At 40.0% G+C, this 19,248-nt stretch overlaps 1 protein-coding gene across 2 annotated transcripts in view; it reads left to right on the top strand.

The window, feature by feature from the left end:
• The window catches only part of oxct1a (3-oxoacid CoA transferase 1a), a 40,878-nt gene that overhangs the window by 12,108 nt on the left and 9,522 nt on the right, over positions 1 to 19,248 (top strand). For both annotated transcript variants that reach the window (XM_046387726.1, XM_046387724.1), the window contains exons 8-15: positions 4,899 to 5,006; positions 5,310 to 5,424; positions 6,048 to 6,142; positions 6,818 to 6,866; positions 7,274 to 7,346; positions 8,652 to 8,727; positions 15,576 to 15,665; positions 16,583 to 16,663. In XM_046387726.1, coding sequence (XP_046243682.1) covers positions 4,899 to 5,006; positions 5,310 to 5,424; positions 6,048 to 6,142; positions 6,818 to 6,866; positions 7,274 to 7,346; positions 8,652 to 8,727; positions 15,576 to 15,665; positions 16,583 to 16,663 — 687 coding nt within the window. The remainder of the gene's footprint in view (positions 1 to 4,898; positions 5,007 to 5,309; positions 5,425 to 6,047; positions 6,143 to 6,817; positions 6,867 to 7,273; positions 7,347 to 8,651; positions 8,728 to 15,575; positions 15,666 to 16,582; positions 16,664 to 19,248) is intronic.

Here is a 19,248-nt window from a genome sequence, read left to right as displayed (position 1 = left end):
TCAGCGCAAATGGTGGTAATTGCAGGGCTGGTTGGACTACAACCACAGCAATTTGCAGTAATATCAATGGAGAGACGGGTATAAAAGCCTTTGACATCTTTTTCTCCCCCAAAAGTGTGCGTATCCTGGTTTGTATGTGTCACAGTGAAAGTGATAACATTATTATTGTACTTCGACATCCATTTAGCAGAGACTGTCTTGAGATGTAAGACCACTCATCAACTCATGAATTAGAAGCCTTGATAGTAATCAAGGACAATAACATTGATTTATTGTAGCCTTGAAAGAAGCACACATGACCAAGCTTATGTAGAAAATGGAGATTTGCCATCAGTTTGTACAGGCTCATCTCACAGTAAAAATCGCTTTTGTGCTCTCTGTCTCAGTCAGTGGATTGTTTTGGTGACTGATAACAGTCACCAAAACTGTTAAGTCATTGACTTGCATTTACTCCTCTTGGTTTGTTTGTGAAAAGGTGATGTGAACAGAAATTGGACCAGAGTTAAAATGCAACAGTATGTATTTTTTTTTTCTCTTGGTCTGGACCAAATGAACTGAACTTAAGAGTAAAGCAGGTATAGACTTGCATCCACATACAGTGTTAAGATATTCTGTTAAGGATGGCGATGATGATGATAACTGTAGGGTTAAATTTTAATAATCAACTGTAGGCCGCTGTAGGAGTAGTTGAACAGAGAGACAGAAAAGGGGGCAGGGAATATAGACCAGTACTAGGGGAAGACAGATTTGCAGAACATATGCACAAACTGAATGTTTGAAATGGCAAATTTGCATGTTATACGTCCTGACTGTAAGTTCAGAGTTCCCTAATGACTGCCAATCATCTGAAGCACATTGCACGGAGGTTTATGTGTTCTTTGAAATGTAAACATTGCACTCGGAGTGGAGCTGTCCGTGTGCAGTATGTGTCATTTGAAAAAATGTATTTTTAGTTCCTGTAATGTTCTTAAGGTTTGCTTTGGCTGACTGTCTCCCATTTTCTGGCTACCACGAAGGCTGTCATAGGCAAGGCAAGCTTCCACTGAGAGGGAACAGATTGCTTGTGTTGTCAGTATTCTGGGTTAGAGGATAGAGCCGGAGCTGAGCCCCGAAAGTGGCGGCAGAGCATGGCCAAGTGCCCACATACACAATACGCACACACACACACACACACACACACACACACACACTGGGAGGAAGATGGAGAGGCTAAAAATACACAGGGTAATGAGAGTGTGGTGTCACTGTCATCCTCATGCTCTGTCGCTTGTAGCCACACCATTTCTTTCTCCTGACTGCCGCATTTTAGTACACGCGCACACACACACACACACACACACACACACACACACACACAAAAACCAAAACAAAAACAAAAAAAACGCAGACCTAATGGATTTTAAACTCAGGTAGTGCTGCAATCAAAGTATTGAAGGTATTGAAGCTTTTCCAGTATGTAATATCTCACTTTGTCAAGGTCTTGTATTTATCTAATTTAAAGGCGCAGAAACAAACAACACTGGTGTTATGTCAAAGACATGTACGTATTGTGTTGCAGAGGTAGCCACTAAAGTTAATGTGCTTACCAGCCCAACCTCCTGTGCCTCGTAAGACCGTTTTGTACCTCTAGAGGCGATAGTCTGATAGCCCCTCCACAGTTTCAGCTGGGAGATGTATATGAGTTGTGAGTTTTACAAGCTGTCTTAACATTTAGTCTACCTGTGCACTGGATGTTGATATCATTTGTGCACACAGTACCGATGAAGAATGACCTAATTTTCATTGAATTCGCCATGGGTGTCAATGATCATCAGAGGAAATATTTTAATGTTTTCGTTAACTCAAAAAAAAAAAAAAACAGTCTTCATCCACCCAGTTCACTGTCTTTGTACTCAAGAGTGTAATGAACATAGTTGCCTCTAGGAGCCGTAAGCTTACATTTTGCTTGAACTGACATAATTACAATGTGCATGCAATCAAAAGACACAAACACATGCTCCCGTTTGCTGATCTGCTGACTGGAATGTAGCCTAGATGGTCAGTATGAGTTCAGTCAGCTCAAATTAATATCTTCCAGTACTGTTTAGCAACCCGCAGAGGAAACATTGTGTGCAACACCACTGTTGGTGGTTTATTCTAGGAATCTAGTAGTGTTGCGATTCAATCAGTTTGAGATTAACAAGATTTGACAAAGCTCAACCGAAAAAAATCTCAAAATCTGAATACAATGCTTGCTCTGTCCCCAGAGGGCACTTTGATTCCCTCTATCCTCCTGCCAGCTCACTTCATGCCTTGCTCAGCTCTCATTGATGTGAAAATCGTTCTACAGATACGGGAATATCAATGTGTGTGCATGCGCATGTGGCTGTTTGCTTGCTCCAAACACCTGCTCATTTGTCTGTGCGTCTATGTGGTACTCTTGTGTGTTAATTATTATTTTATTTTAATGCTTTATCCATCCTCGTCCTGTTGAACCTCCCGTCTGAGCTGCATCTGAGCACCGGTGCAGCCGGGACACATCACCTAGATGAAAGGAACAGAGGCTTTTTTTTTTATGTACACAGAATATTTAAATTATATGAGCTTGTTATTGTGCTGTGACTTCGCTTCGGAAAGGCTAATTAAAAACTGAACAAATGCTTTTTTTGCACGTGTGTGAGAGACCAGCAAATGAATGCGAAGAAAGAGAAGCATGATATGTTTATTTATTTTGTTGTCATTGGTTTTCGAAGAACACACTATCTTTTTGAAAGCTTTTTGATTGAAAGCCAAAAACTCAAGATTGATACTGTCAGTTAAATTCATTGATCTGAAGTCTTGAAATTGATGCCGCCAAGTATTTGTAGTGATTCACTTGCCCCCCAGTCTATCCTATTTTATTACTGTGACTGTTTTATAATATGATGAGCTCAGTCTTGCTTGATGAGGATGTCTATGGAAATCATCATTCTCACAAAGACAGATCGAGCCCTCCAGAGAAAGATGTGGGTGGATGTGTGGGATTGCTCTATCAATTCTCTTGCGCTACCAATCTTATCTTGCATGGCCTCGTTTTCACTGTGGAGCATCAGAGACTTACCATAACCCGACCGAGAGAACCAGAAAAAGAGTCTAAAATCACTTTATGGTCCTGAGTGGCCCTCGCTCACCGCAGACCAAAGCCTGCGTATCCATGACAACGCTAAGATGGGATTCACTCTTAGCCATTGACTCCTCTCTGTCAGCGCTGAGTGCTGAGGGAGGAAGTGGAGATAAGGAGAAATTCAATTCAATTTGCTCCGAATGACTGCTTGCCCCTCATGTAAATGGAATAAATAGGTTACGTTCTGAGATACACAAAAGTGAAGCCAAGCAACGTAGAAGGGAGGGTGAGAATTATGTTATCATGGTTAAGTCCCCTTTTGCTCTCCCTGGAGATGTAATAACTCTGATGCTAGTGTGCCTTCTCTTTTTTTTTTTGTTTTCCAATATTGTGTCATTTCAAGTTGCTTTCCCTTCTTCAGAAAGAAAGATATTGCCTTCTCCCTTCCTCTTGGCCTCTCTTTTGTTTGAGGAAAGTCTACCTTTGATCCCTTCCTTGCTTAGTTTTATTCTTATCTTGACTTACAATATGCAGTGTTTATTAATGCAGCGTAGAGCGAATATGCGTACGACTTGTGAATTTTAGGAGCTCGATCAGGCTAAAATGGGCAGCAAGATTCAGTGGTGCCCAGCCCACACATGCAGTCGTACAGCTCCCCCTGAACACCTGTACAAGTGGAGGCTGTAGGCTCAGTTTGTAGCAGTTCCCAATGTTACCTAAGGAGGAAGGAGCAGGTGCATTTGTTCTGGGATTTCTATCCGCAGTCATGTTGACCCAACTCTACTTAAATCAATAGCCATTTCCGTCTGTGTCGTGTCGTGTTAGTCTACAGAAATAACCCTTTATGTATGCTCATCTTCTGCTGTTGGACGCTTCCTACATAGAAGTGCTTCACTTTTCTCTCATAATCAGAAATGTATTGTTTGGTAGGTATCAGAGGCATATAGTGTTCTTACTATGCTGCCATATTAAATGTGAGAGTAATTAAAGTGGGTATATTTAGTCAGTGTCAGTGGCCAATGTCGTAGCAGTACCTCAGAGATTCTAAGAGCAAACTGAGCTGAAATGTAAACCTTGTAGAGGTTTAGAGAGACAGTCCTGAGGCAGAGCTCAAGAAGTGAACCTAAAAATAAAAAGCTAAATATTCTTTTTCTCATATTGAAAGATTTTTTTTTTTTTTTTACGTTTTTGTGTTTGACCAAAGTCCTCCCAGCAGTAAAACAATCTTCTCTACACACCCGCACTCTCCATCACTTTTCATCCCAGGATCAAGCTTTGCTCCCAGGGCTCGGTGTGTCAGATGATCCTCTTCTGTTTTCAGTCAGCCAAGCTGGCTTTGGGTACATAGACAGCTTTCACTGGACTCTGTGGAGTTGTTAAAAAACAAAAGCAACACTCCAACAAATATTTACCCTCTTTTCCCGATCAAAGACATGACAGTAGCAGAATTTTTAAGTCTGTGAGATCTGATTTGGAGAACAAATATCTGGTTGTGTGTCAGTGTTGTTTGTTGCTCAGTTTAGCTTTAAAGCTTTTAGCTTTAAGTAAATTGATAAAAGTCTGCTGTTTTCCTTTTAAAAATGAACCAGTAACCTAAGAATCAAGATAATATCTGGAGATTAACCTGCAGAGTGGCAAAAAATCTGCCGGCCTTTATCAGTTAAACTGTTAAATTTCATAGCTGCGTAGGCAGAGGTTATTTCCTGGTAGCGCGGGTCCATCAGTGCATGGTGTCCTTATCTGAGTTTCAATCTCAAAGGTTGTGAGACGTTTTACAGGTGAAGGTGGAGCTCATCATTGCTGTGTCTCTGTGTAGGTGGAGGAGGTGGTGGATGTTGGGACCTTCGCTGAAGAGGACATCCACATACCCAGCATCTACGTCCACAGAGTTGTCCAAGGAAACAGTTACGAGAAAAGGATTGAGGTAGAAAACAATGCTTTTCAGACCTGGAATTTATACATGTATTCATTCTTTTACATTTGAATGTAAGAGTCACACACATCATGACCCATTCAACAGTTGGTTCAATAAGTTAATTAATAAATGATTTATCCTATAACGGTAAAGTGTAGAGTTAAGCCCTTTCTGACTGAGCAGGATTTAACATTGCCATCACTGTTCAGAAACACACATACTAGCTCTTATCTCTATGTGTTCTTGTACTTGGCCAGAAATAGCCTCAAGATGCTGTCTCCCTCTTTCCCATATAACTCTGTATGGTTCCAGAAACGAACAGTAAAGAAAAGCCAAGAAGAGAAGCCCAAACCAAAGAAGGACTCTGATATTGTTCGGGAGAGAATCATTCGTCGGGCTGCTCTGGAATTTGAGGATGGGATGTATGGTATCCTTTCAAAGCGCTGCAATTAATTGTAATAATAATAATTGTACTAATAATAATTTTTGTAACTTTATGCTCTAATTACAAAAACTAAAATCATAGCCACTGGAAAAAAAATGAATGCTGTTCCATCGCTTCCTTTTTTTTTTTTTCTTTTTCTTTTTCTTTTTTAGCATACATAATGAATAATTGTAGCCTTTGGACCAGTTGATTGCATTGGCAAATTATGCACATGCCCCCCCCCCCCCCCCCCCTCAGCATTTCACATTTGTGTGTTATTGTCATAACATTCATCTGTCCTCATGAAAGCCACCTTAGTTTTTGAGTGGCTGATCTGTGATTAACCACTGATTTTTGGATTCATTCACATTCCCCTATAATTCAGTCTGACATATAAGGTATCTTGAAAATTAAATTTTAAGACTTTAAAGTTTTATTTTGGGTTTGAGCTTTGTCCACACAGCAAATGTTTTGAGCTTGTTCACGCATGACTGCTATGATGAGATCACCGAAATAACCAATGAAAACGTACAGCAATACGTTTCCTGTTTCTCTTGAGTTTACCTGATTTCCGCTTGTCTGATAACAAATAAAGTCATTACCATCTTTAACAAAGAACCAATCAGCCAACCTTGGTATTGGTATCCCCATGCTGGCCAGCAACTTTATAAAACCAGACATCACTGTCCACCTCCAAAGTGAAAATGGAATTTTGGGACTGGTAAGATGCCTGTAGAGAACCCCTCACTACCTCACCTCCTCCCTCACCCCGTTTCTCTGTGCTTTGAGCCCAACTAAACAAGCTAACCAGCAGCATATGTTCTGACAGTCGTTTTAAGCAACAGTGAACATTTTAATGTGAGTTGTGCTCTTGAGTTTGTTGCAAGATGAATAGCCATGCATTTGAGCAGGTCCCCATTTGAAATGTGCTGGGTTTGTTATGTAACAAACCGTAGCAGTTCGACACTTTCGCTTCCATTTTTCTTTCTCACAATCATTATTTCATGGCTGAGCCTTCAACAAAGGCTGCTGACGCTGCTATGGAATGGCTTTCCAATCAGTTGTGTTGACAAGAGAATGTAGGCGCCTATGCTAATGCCTTATTTGTCAAAATTTCTTTTTAATTATGAGTGCCGGTTTTAAAGAGGTACTCCTGTTGTCTGGTCTCCAGTCCTCTCGTCTCCTTTCCTCATGTCTCGTCTCCTCTCCCCTCCTCTCTGTCCAAAAGGATCGCTCTCTTTGTTGAACACAAAGAAAATCAATGTCTCATCTAATCAGAAAAATGTGACCGTGTCTGTCTCTCCCTTGAAAGATCATGGCTGATCAGACTGAGTGACATGTGTGAGTGAATGTGTGACTGCTTGCCTCTTGTTTATCTGCATTTCTCTCCGTGTAGGGTCCATACCCCACTGAGGATGCAGTGGATGCAGACCTGATTAACGCTGGTGAGGGTTATCCTACTTACCAACTCCCTGTGATAGAACAAGAGTTTTTTTAGGGCTAAAATGTGACTTAACTTATACTTATATCATATTTTTTTCTGATGTCATGCACGCAGGATTAGAACAATGGATTCTCTGTAAAGATCATGTAACATTTTATTGAGTCATTTTATTGACACCTCAGTCATGTCAATCACATCCTCAGTGAATGCACATCATTTTTCATTTGTCTATTCATTAATTTTTATTTATTTATTTGTTTGTTTAATGTCTTTTATCATGTTAATAACCTTCTGTGTGATTCTTGTTAAGCTGCGTTGCTTTTAGATTAGTATGTTGTGTGTGTTTTGCTGCTATGATAAATTAATCCCTGTATTTTATTTTACCCAAAATTCATGTCAACGCTGCAGGAAAGGAGACTGTCACTGTGCTCCCTGGGGCTGCCTATTTCTCCAGTGATGAGTCATTTGCCATGATCCGAGGGTAAAGCCTTCACACATAAGCTTTGAAAACTTATTTGCTGACTGAAAGTTGAATATGCCTGATATTCATAGATTTATATGCAGACAGCTTTTTCATGACATCATGAGTCACTCAAAATCACTGAATTTGCTGGTATAGTTTGTGGGAAAAAAAAACAAAAAACAAAACATAAGCCAGCACCCTCAGCATAAGCCAGCTATAACTATTAAGCAGCATTTGACCATAGGACACAGCCACAATTTGTAACACTGGATATCAACAGATACCTCCTGTCATCGGTACAACTAGACGGCAGCCTTGCCAATATTCCCAAGGTCCCTGGTTCTTATTGATTTGCCAGCTGTCTCAGAATGCCCACCCGCACTCCCTGCAGCATCAGTTCTGTTTGTCCACCCAGTGGAAATCCAATAGTTCTCATAAATAGCGCTGTCCAGTCACACTGGCGGAGACCAAACGGAAACATGCTGACTTTCTGTGTGTGTGTGTGTCTGCTGTCATGCAAACACAGTTAAGAGTCCAGAAACGCTGAGAAAGAATAACACAACATATGGTTGCTTGTGAGCCACGTCCCCTTAAATACCACACCAGCTATTTCTGGTATGGGAATTACATTTATATTATCACAAAATTTCATAACCTTTCAGACTTTTTCTGTGTTTGTTTGTGGCCCCACACGTGTTATCTGTTGCCACATGTAATGGAGAAATGATAAGGAATTAAAACGCTTATGATTTTACTGCATCTAACATTAGTGCCGTAGATCCTGGTCTGAAACTATGCAACTGCAAGCATCCCAATAACGTCCCCACCTGCTCTATAGACATTGTTGGATAGCACACTTTGGACATGAACTGCTTTAGAGCAACAGGAAAAGGAAAAGCTCTCAGGACAAAGGAGCACAGATTAATAGAGAGATGAACTAGCTAACTTACTCTGCTAATTCAGTACGTTTATTTAATACATTGTGGCAACTAGAGCAGATAAGACCTTGAAAACAACCAGTAAAGATGCAAAATACAGATGATATTTTATAAAAAAATAGTTCAGAAAGGGATGAAAATAAAATATTATCACAAGCCTTTTACTCATGACAAGTTCTGCTGTCAAGAAAACAGCACAGATGGCGGATGGTTATTATTGTAAAGATATTTATTCTGTTGTGCAAATCTGTCTTATCAAGTAGTATCAAGCATTTTTTTTTATTTTTTATTTAGTTTTTGTTTTGATGTGTGGACTTATGAGTTGACAAGTTGAACTGATTCTGAGGTTGACAGCTGTCTTCCTCTGTTGTGTCATTCTCTTTAGGGGTCACATCAACCTGACAATGCTCGGAGCCATGCAGGTGTCAAAACATGGAGACCTAGCCAACTGGATGATCCCAGTAAGTTTGGTTTTGATGGCACAAATCTATTACTTTGATTTCACATTCATGTTTGTATCTGCTGCAGGACGACATATGCTGCTTTGTGAAACTTATAATAGTTAATTATTATTTTTTTTCTTTTTTTAACATATTTTTTGAGTTTTGAGACGAGAGGTTTCTGTCTGTGCTGATATCAAGCCTGTGGTTTCTGTTCTGTTGGTTTGCTGGTTTGCGTGATATTTTACTGGAATACACGTGTGTGTGTGTGTCAAGGACATACATATGGACAAGGTGTGTAGTTTTTTTTTTTATCCCATTTTCTGCTCCACTCTTTCTTAAGGAATAATTTTGTCTGAAACATAAAATAGTAAAAATATTATTCAGTTTGCAAATATATAAGACAAAGGAAAGCGACGCATCCTATTTGGCATTTCAGCCAGGTTTTTCTCATATTCCCAGGTCGAAATTTCATAGATCTTAGGGTATGGGGGTGTTTGTGGGTGCTACAAGATACATCATGGGTGGACAACATCATTGCTAGATGTTTCATCAGGTCAATTGGTCTTGAGACCACAGTGGCTACAGTCCTCCTGAGTGATTAGTAAGGTCAAGAACCCATTAAAAGCCTGTTCTCAATGTGGGAGGGCTCATTCAGAATGCCCTCTGGCACACAGCTGTTTCCTGCTCGACTGAAGTGTACATGCAAGGTTGTTTCGGCCAGTGCATCATTTCATAGATGCGTCTCCTTGAAGCAACCAAATGGATACAGACACAGAGTGCTGGAGATGTTTGCATGCGATGAAAAATGAATATTTAGACATTATACACGCACACACACACACATATAATATATACACACACACACACATAAATCATGCAGTCTAGCACTGTGCGCAAGAGTACTGTTATTGACGGTGATCTCTAAATTTTGAAATGCAATTTATTTTCGCGTTACCTCTCCAGTTGTACTTGTTTGTCCATGGTAATTGCCAATTAACTAGTGCTTGATTAAGCACATTATGCATTTACTGAAGGGCTGCACTGGAGTTGTTATTCAGAAGCAGGGAGTTTATCTTGTTTGGCCATTCTAGCATTGGACAGTTTGAACAGCAACATAATGCTGCAACACTGGCACATACACCTCCATCCTCACCTACGCTTCAATCTTCATTGTCCCCTTTTTTGAAAGGATGGATGAGGAGAATTACATTTTCCACCGTGTGTGATAATGAAAATTATTCACTATCTAAAGATGGGTACATAGCGTGAAATTGGAAGTGTTGTACGTAGGAGTCGGGGATGCAGTACTCTCAGCATGATTATGTTGATTTTGAACGCTTTTAATATGCAAAATGCAGATGAATATTTTCCAGTTGAGGGCTTTGAAATGCTTTTACATCTCCACTCACCCTGAAACATCTGGAAAAACAATAGATGGAGAGAAAGGGATAATAGAATAAAGGATGACATTTTGGATTTAATGTGTTATTTTATCATTTAGCTGCTGGAGCTTTATCAAGCTGGCCTAATCGCAGGGGTCTGCCACCCAGCAGTTCACAGGAGATGCAGACACTCATATTTCCTGCCATATGAACCACCTCCCTGATTTCTAACAGCGAGCTACATGCACTTTTTAAAATGAGAACCTTATTTGACTTTTATTGATTTGGAGTTTGGCTTCCTGAACAGTGCTGCTTTAATTTTCACTCTGTCTTTCAAATCCAAGAGAAATAAACAAATGTGGTCAATGAATGAACACTTTATTTATTTATGTTGACTAAAGCAATGAAAATGCATCTGGTCAATCAAATGCCAGCTATGTATTTTACAAAACACTTTGATAGAGTTTGATTTGAAGCGGCAAAACCAAGCGCTACATCAGACATATATTCCGAACCCCTGGGGGCTCAGTATAAGTGCAGCTTAAGTACTGCAATAGCTCAAGCTACTGACTATTAAAATGCAGTTACTAGTTCAAGTGCTCATGATAAGGTCTGGTGGCAGATTTAATGAAGGAGCTGCTTAAGAGAGCAGTGTTGCTTTTTTCCCCCCTGAAAACTTGACTCGCTTTCCTGCTGTATAATAAACAGATTTACCTGGACATGGTTGTCAGTTTATCATCAGTTAAAAATGTCCTATTAGGCATTTATAGTGCCACAAACCTGTCAGAGTCTGTCTGTGTACATTTTTAAATGTCAAGTTTTGTATTTGTGTATATGTATGACTGGCATGGAGCTCCCCTGCCCCCTCTGTAACCTTATGTTTCCAGTGTTATTTGGCATAGTTCGCCCAGCTTCAATAGCATACAAAAAATGTTTTGTCTAACTGAATACCAGTTATATATACCAGAGATCCGATATTAAACTGCATTTTGTCTATTAATATTCTAAGCCTACCACAAACATCATGTGGACTGTATTGGGATTATAATAGTTAACCTTTACTCATTAACCTATAGTTTACTTTTCTACATATTGCACACTTTTGCAATGCAAATTTTGTAGTTGTATTTCTGCTTATCTGGTTAACATTTCAAGTTCAAATGAATATAAAGATCACTGGTCATTTTTGTGGAAGAAAATGTCAATTGTAATTTCTGGTGATGGATTACACCGTACTCATCAGTTGTAAACAGTTTTTCAGTTTGAACACGGTTGTCATTGTCTCCCTGTCAGTCCCGTCTGTCCCACTGATTCTTGTCATTAGTTGTCTGGGTAACGAAGGCTTGTGGCGGTCCGTCACTATGTCATTAAATAGAGAGCCATTTGTATCAGACAGTAGAAATTGTCAGACAATTTGTGGGGGAGAGAAAGGAAGCCAGTTGGTAAGTGGGAACTCTTGGATTGTGAAGGGGGTCATTTTCTGTGGTGTTTCTGCAACTGACTGGAAAGTGAACACTTGCACAACAAGCGAGGAAGTCGTTTTCCGTTGTCATGGCAACACACAAAAAAAATGCAAGCAACCCCTAAGCCTAGTAAGAGAAATACAATGCTAATCAAATTGTGCTTCTCATGCATTAGTGCCACAGCAGCATATTTTGGAACACCATCTCACTGTGAATTACAAATATGGCTGGCGTCTGAGTCAATCCTATTGACTCATAATGGATAAAAGGCAACTTCTTTTTCTATATGCTCCTTCCCAGGGTAGAGGACTTGGGCACATTGCTTCCTTTGACAAAAAATGTCATACTTTGAACACCCATGGCCCTGTTTTCCTGGACAGAAAGGCCAACAGTGTTGTATGTGCAGGATATCACAGAGTGAAGCGGCTTCACTGCTGTTCCACCCTTACTCTTTTAATATGTCCTTATAAGCCTTGGATAAATAGTCTTAGTTATGGGCCAGTTGTGGCTCACAGAAAAACCTTGTTGATTAAGTGGGACTGACTGTGTCATTGTCTCTGCTCTCACATGTTGTGATAGGTGTCATCTCGGCAGAGCTTTGACTTAAGAAGTCTTGTGTTATCTGGGTTCTGCACCACTGACGCTGCCTCCTGCAGTCACCCACATTATCTCTCACTTTTAAAGCCATTATATGAATGGATGTTCCATCGCTTACATCTTTTAAAACGCCTATTTAATTAGCATATGGGTAGGCTACTGTATATCTGCCTCTGGCAAGGATTAATTTCAAAGAGATAGTTCAATAAGCCAGTAAAAAAATAAATAAATAAAATAAAAGCAAAATGGCTGCATATCTGTGGGAGCTAGTGTCTAAGGCGATTTTGTCATTGCTGGCTCTAATATGAAGCAGTGAAATAAATAACTACAGAGTTAACATACAAGTGTCTTTGGATTACCATGCTTATTGTAAGTGAGTGTATTGTTCACATTTAAAAAGAATCGGGTCTTCTGTAATACGTTATGAAACAATACAACAGTTCTTCTTGAACAGTACATATAAATGCGTACCACTGTGTTTGAGCGGTTGAATAATAGCTGTCCCTGCATAGAGGAGAAATGTCTCACAGGGTATTTTCATGTTTTCATGTTTCTGCTAATGAAATGTGTCTAGATACACACTTTCAGGTGTCCTAGTGCCCCTATGGTGTTAAGAATACGGCAGGCAAATGGACGAAATCAGAGTGGTGAGAAAATTAAAAACCTGTGGGGCTTCAGTCAGGCCAGCGAGGTTAATCTCATCAAAGCTGTGTTAATTAAATGACTAAATTACCCACGCAACTCAGGCAAAGGATATTCCTCTTGGTAGATATTGTTTTGACAGTATATTTGTTCTGTTGGTGCAGTTTCTGCTGGTCAAAAGCCAGATGCTGTGTCACTTTCCATATAACAGTATCCATGAATCAATTAATTTAGCAAAGCGATATTCTCTTCACCTGTGATGCCTCCAATATTGAGAGAGTTCAGAAAGCTCTAATTTTTGGCCTGCAGGTGAGCAGGGTTACAGAAGCGTAGAAACCAAGCCTAGTCAGACCAAACAAGTCTGATAGCCAACCAAGAGTTAAGGCTGGACTGGATTGAATAAAGTCAATTTAGTGAGCAGGATGGAATAGTTTATTAGCTTATCCCATCGTCCAGTTTCATAAATGTGTTCTTCATCAAACACATGCAGATTGTGATAAGTCTGAGTTTTGCTGCATGGAGCAGCTTAGATCAAAGGCGGGCTCTGATAACCACATGCAAAGCTGTAAATCAGAGGCAAGCCAAATACCAATCCTCCCAGCAATTTAGGTCATTCACAACACTCTGTGAGCAACAGACCCTAAACCTGTCTCTAAATCTCCACAGCAATGTTATGTTATTAAAGTGTTTCCTAAATAAAAAAAGTCATAAGCATTAGTGAGACCTGACCTCACACACACACACACACACACACACACACACAATATCATGTATTCATACAAGCTGTATTGTTGTTCCTGCATGCTTGGTTGCTGCTAATTTGACTCCTTTATTGATCATAGCCAGACTAGAAGTTTACCATTGATGTTTAATTTTAAAAACCAATGCCCTCTTTGATTAACAGCAGCCTTGCTGGGTTGAGTTCAGAAACAGGTGTCTGGCTTACACAGCTGTAAATCCAGATTCGCTACTGTCAGGTCAGACAGTGTTATCCCTTAGGGGCTCTGCATGCACCACCTAGCCTGCCTGACAGAAGGTGCGTTAACATTGATCATGTGAAAAAGGAAACGGTTTCCTTTCTGAGTATCATAAGTCAGTGTGTGTTGAATACAAAGGAAGGAGATAAAGTCGGAGAGATTGTGTTTGAAGGCTAAAAGTCAAAATGGATGCTGATTTAGTAACAGATTTTGTTTTTATTTTAAGTTTTGTTTTTGTTTTGTGAGCTGCTACAGTAGAGCACTCTCAATTGGTGTTCTATAGAAGGCAATAAAGTCTATGAAATGAATTGCGGCCTCTCCCATATCCTCCGTCAATGCTTTTTGTGACTTCCTCTACCCCACCTCCCCTCTCTCAACCCTTCTTCCGCTCCCTGTTGATATCTTCTCCACCCAGCTGGCCTCCCTGGAGGCAAACCGTATCCTTATGATGCACCACACTTGGCATATATATCCTCTGGTTATCAAGCAGCGAGCAAAGCAGGCTCTTCACATGATTGATGAGCAAATGGGATTTTAATTCAGTTACTCAGCCGTCACCCTGTGGCCATATCTGCATGTCAGCTTTCCTTATTTGGAAACCTTCTTTATTGGGAACAATGAGGGACTAGAAGCCAGTTTTATTATTTTTTTTAACCCAGCTGGCAGTTCTGTCACTGGGATGATCTTTCAGATTGCTTATTTTTTAAAAAGTACTTTTCTTGGCTCTCTTTTTGAAAATGAAACTCATTGTGCTTATTTTCAAAATTCTGAAGAAAATGTTTATTCACTTTATTTACACATTGAATTGTACCTAAAAAAACAACAACAACTCCACTGTGTATCTATGTAGAAACCTTTTGCCCCTATTTCAACCATTTTACCCAAACAACGCACCGATAAGATAAATCGCAATGAACACTGGTGGGTTTTGAAAGCGTTCCTCATGGAGGAAACTTTGGTGGAGACTTTTTCTGGTGTTTTCTGCTCTCCTAACAATTCTTTTGACTTGTCATAAATAAGACATAGTAGTTCCTGGATATTTGTGGATTGTTGCCGCTGTGATCTATAAAAAGCACTGAGGGCTCTGATCAAACTTTTAAACTTTTTATTCTGTCCTTACTATACCATGCTAGCAACAAAAGCCTTTAGCAGTTACCACTACTACTACAGCCTTGGCAATTTATACCCAGATATTTTCCTTAAATATATGGCTGTGAACACCATTTGTTGAAAGAGTCCCATCAAAGCACGAAGATTGTTCTTGTAATGGTGCTAAATTCATCTGAATACTGAAGTCCTGCTGCTGCATCAAATATGACCTTTAATACCTTTGACTACTTTTAAATGCACACTCTAAGAAAAAATCTTTGAGCACATTACCCATGCACGTAAAGGTTTAGCTCACACAGGTATTTTCTCCAATGGTTTTCATCTGAGCTTCTTTCTTCCAAACTTTTTTTTGCCAGAGAAACGGCACCTATTAAAATTGTTGGATCTTGTGGATTATCATAATGGAGACCTTCCCTTTCACCTCTAGATGAGCGGTATAGATTTGCTAGACTAAAATTGTTTATAACCTGTGTGCTCCATTTTGCATTTCTATCTAGTTATGTCACTGCCTCCCCTTATCAGTTAAGATAAAAAGTAAAATGTTATAGTAACCAATATAGCAGAAATTATGATCGAAAACTACTGATTGTTCTTGACTGCATTGAGTCGCATTGTAAGTTGTCCCTGCTGTTTTGTCCACCCTTAAATAAGTGGAATAACTTAACCCTCAATCTGTTTTTATCTTCCATTCTTAGGGTAAAATGGTGAAGGGAATGGGAGGTGCCATGGATCTGGTGGCTAGTGCTGGAACCAAAGTGGTGGTCACCATGGAGCATTCAGCTAAGGTGTGTATACATGTAAGAGTGTGTGTGTGTATGTGGGTCTTTGTGTAGGAGCATTTACAAATTACCCCAAAGGACTCACTCCCTTTCTCAGGAAACCAGGTCGAATTAAATTGGCAATTTTCTTTTCCCATGTTAGTACCCTTCTTAGTGTACCTTGTATCTTCCTCCAGCAATAATGAATGTGAGTGTTAGGGCTGATTAAGGATAATTCTGTTAATGGATTGCTTAATGCCTCTTTACCAGAGAGCTCACCCTGACGAGGTTTTGCACACAAACCATTTCCTGTTGGTTCGTCTTTGGCTAATTTGAATACGCGTCTGGAACTGGTCTCAGTGTATCGGGAAGAGCTGATTAGTTAGACTGCAGCTAGAGATGAATAACCCCACAGGGCTTCTGACAATAGCAGTAAGCAACCCAGCTGAATTGGTTTACTTTTGGAAAGTCCAGACCAATATGATGCAAGGGCAACTTAACATTCTGTATTCATAGAAGCATGCTGTTTTTTGCTAATGGGAGCCTGTCTGGCGCCCAGCTATGGTCCAGATGGTGCAGCAGGTGAGCATAAATTTACTGCCCTGCGGCCTGTTTTCATCCTTGATGGGGAAGGCAGGGGTGGGGGCTATGATCTATGATGTTGCTTCTCAGGCAGCGTCAGTAGGCATTTGGATATATGCTTTTTCTGAAAGAAGACTGGCAGGGAAACTGAGGCACACAAATGTGGAAAATGTGCTGTATATCCTTTGGGGATAGGATGAGTGTACATAACTGCTGCATCTCTGGATATGTCAAAATTTAAGCTGCATCCCTGAAAGTATTAGCACACTGTTTGATGTCAATGGCAGGGTAAACTGACTGAATTGGGTGGCTGGCCTACAGTTAGGTCTTTCTTTTATTGACCAACTACCATTTTCTTTCAGGGGGGAAAACACAAGATATTGGATAAATGCAGCCTGCCTTTGACAGGGAAGCAGTGCGTGGATCGGATCATCACAGAAAAGGTGTGTTTATCTGTTTGTTTAATATATACTGCTCATTAACAGAAATATCTAATCAGCTAATCACTTGCCAGTGCATTTAGGCACATGGACATGGTGAAGATGACCTGCTGAAGTTCTAAGCAAGTATCAGAATAAGGAAGAAAGGTGATTTTGAAAATGAAATATTTGTTGGTGCCAGATGAACTGTTACATGTTGAGTATTTCAAATACTGCTGATCTGCTAGAATTTTAACGCACCTCTAGGGTTTACAGAACGGTCCGAAAAAGAGAAAATATCCAGTGAGCAGTAGTTGTCTTGGGGAAAAATGTCTTGTTGATGGCTGAAGTCAGAGGAGGATGATCAGACTGGTTTGAGCTTATGGAAACACAACAGTAAATCAAGGAACCACTCGCTAAAACAAAAGAGCATCTCTGAACACGCAGCAAGTCAAACCTTGAAGCAGGGGGGCCACAACAGCAGATTACCAAACCGAGAGCCTCTCCTCTCAGCGAAAAATCTCACTCTACAATTGGAATTGGTTCCCTAAATTTGCACAATAGAGAATTGGAAACCATTACCTGGACTGATAAGCCTTGAAGTCTGCTGCGACATTTAGATAGTAAGGTCAGAGTATGGCATATACAACATGAAAGACTGGATCCCACCCAGCTTGTATCAACGGTTCGGACTGGTGTTGGTGTAAAGGTGATGGGGTTATTTTCTTGGAATACTTTGGGCACCCTTAGTACCGACTGAGCACCGTTTAAACACCACAGCATGCCTGAGCACTGATGCTATCCCTTTATGATCACAGTGTACCCGTCGTGTAATGGCTACTTTCAGCAGTATAACACATCTTCACCTGAAACTAGTTTCCTGAAAACGACCATGATTTCACAGCTGACAAATCTGCAAGAACTGTGCGATGCTGTTGTGTACCAAAAACATTTTTAAATCAGTGCCACAAAGAATTAAAGGCAGTTCTAATGGCAAAACAGTGTCCAACCCGGTACCACATATATACATGAATGTCTTCATCATCCAGCATTTAAATAAAGGTGGATAGATGGACACATGCATGCATGAATGGATGGATGAACCATTAGTCATAAACGTGGGCTGATTACTCATAGGCGCCACATAGACGGTGCCAGTGAGTAAATTATGGCTGCACAGCTCTAAGAGATATGAATTTAGGGGACATGAAAAGATTTTGTGCAAGTAGTTCATTTAGCATTATTTTAACAACGTGCTGTATACAGGCGTACACACCCAATTGTCTTTTGTCTTCGAAAGTCATAAAAACAGAAATGATTGCACGTATACGTGCAGTATAGGATCCCTGTGGGATTGTAGGGTTTTGTCCTTCTTTTGTAATCATGCAGTAATTTTCACAGTATTTCCTCAGTTATTGTAATTCCATGTTTAAATAGGAATTTATTCTGATTAAGCTAATCTTTAGTCAAGTCACTTCTAGCTAATCATTGTGTTCTACCATCTGCAAATATCTTGAGGCTTTTTCGTTTCTTCAATATTGATCTAAAAATCTTGGGTAATTTTAGTTGAGGACTGGCTGTTCACCTTACAAAGTATTACTATTTCCCACCCTCCAGTCAGGAGTGATTGTCTGCAACCAGAATTTAATAACTTAGGGGGGTTGCATTCCTATTTTATCGCAGCCATTCACTCCACCAAATATGTCACACACAGTCACACACATTGTATCTTTACACACACACACACACACACACACACACACACACACACACACACACACACACACACAGATATGAAAACAATCCCACTGCTACTGATAGATTGGTATGTTGCAGCAGGGTGACATGGGTAGATGGAAATTACATTTATTCAATTAACACTAATTCAACCAGATGATTTCTGTGGGGAGGTTTATTGATTTTGATCTGTTTTTTAATTTTCAATGGTTAGGGTTGGGTTTCCCTTTATTATGTATTTTGCTGATACTCCCATCTCTGCCTTAGGGCCATGCTTGTAATGTAATGTAATGTTTTTGTTGCTTGCACAAAGATTGTAGTCGTGGCAGCTCTTCTATGTCTTCGGCTCTCGAAAAGCCTCACAGACCCTGTAAACCCAAATTTGTAGTGAGGTCAAGCTTGTGGTGAATAAAGCCTTCAAAGTGAAGGAGGAAGGCTTTTGTTTTGTCTGTTATATTATGATTCCCTGTTTTTATGTAAAGTACATTATACTGAATGTTATGTATGAAATGTATTTTGGACTTGGTTATCCCCAGTAACTCCTGAATTAGCATGCATTTTTATGGTGGCCAGAGGGAATTCAGGTTGTGTGGTTGCTGTGATTATTTATTTAATTTTTTTAGGGGATTTGTGATTTTGGACCATACAAATAAAATTTGCTTGATCAAATAACCTTAAACTAATTTGTGAGGTCATGGAGAAGAACTTTTAGTTTGCCTCAGATACACTCAGGAGGGGAAGGAAGGGAAAGGCAAGGCAGGACAACACTGTCATGAGTTCACTAAGTGAGACTCTCTTATCCTTAACTGGGGATATTTTTTAAAAACCCCTGAATGCAGCCGACATGCCCTCTGTGAAGGAGGTCATCGGTA

This window comes from Scatophagus argus, chromosome 4 (genome assembly GCF_020382885.2).
Source record: "Scatophagus argus isolate fScaArg1 chromosome 4, fScaArg1.pri, whole genome shotgun sequence".
Classification (NCBI taxonomy): domain Eukaryota; kingdom Metazoa; phylum Chordata; class Actinopteri; family Scatophagidae; genus Scatophagus; species Scatophagus argus.
Note: the sequence above shows the minus strand (reverse complement) of the source record. Positions and strands in the feature narration are given on the sequence as shown.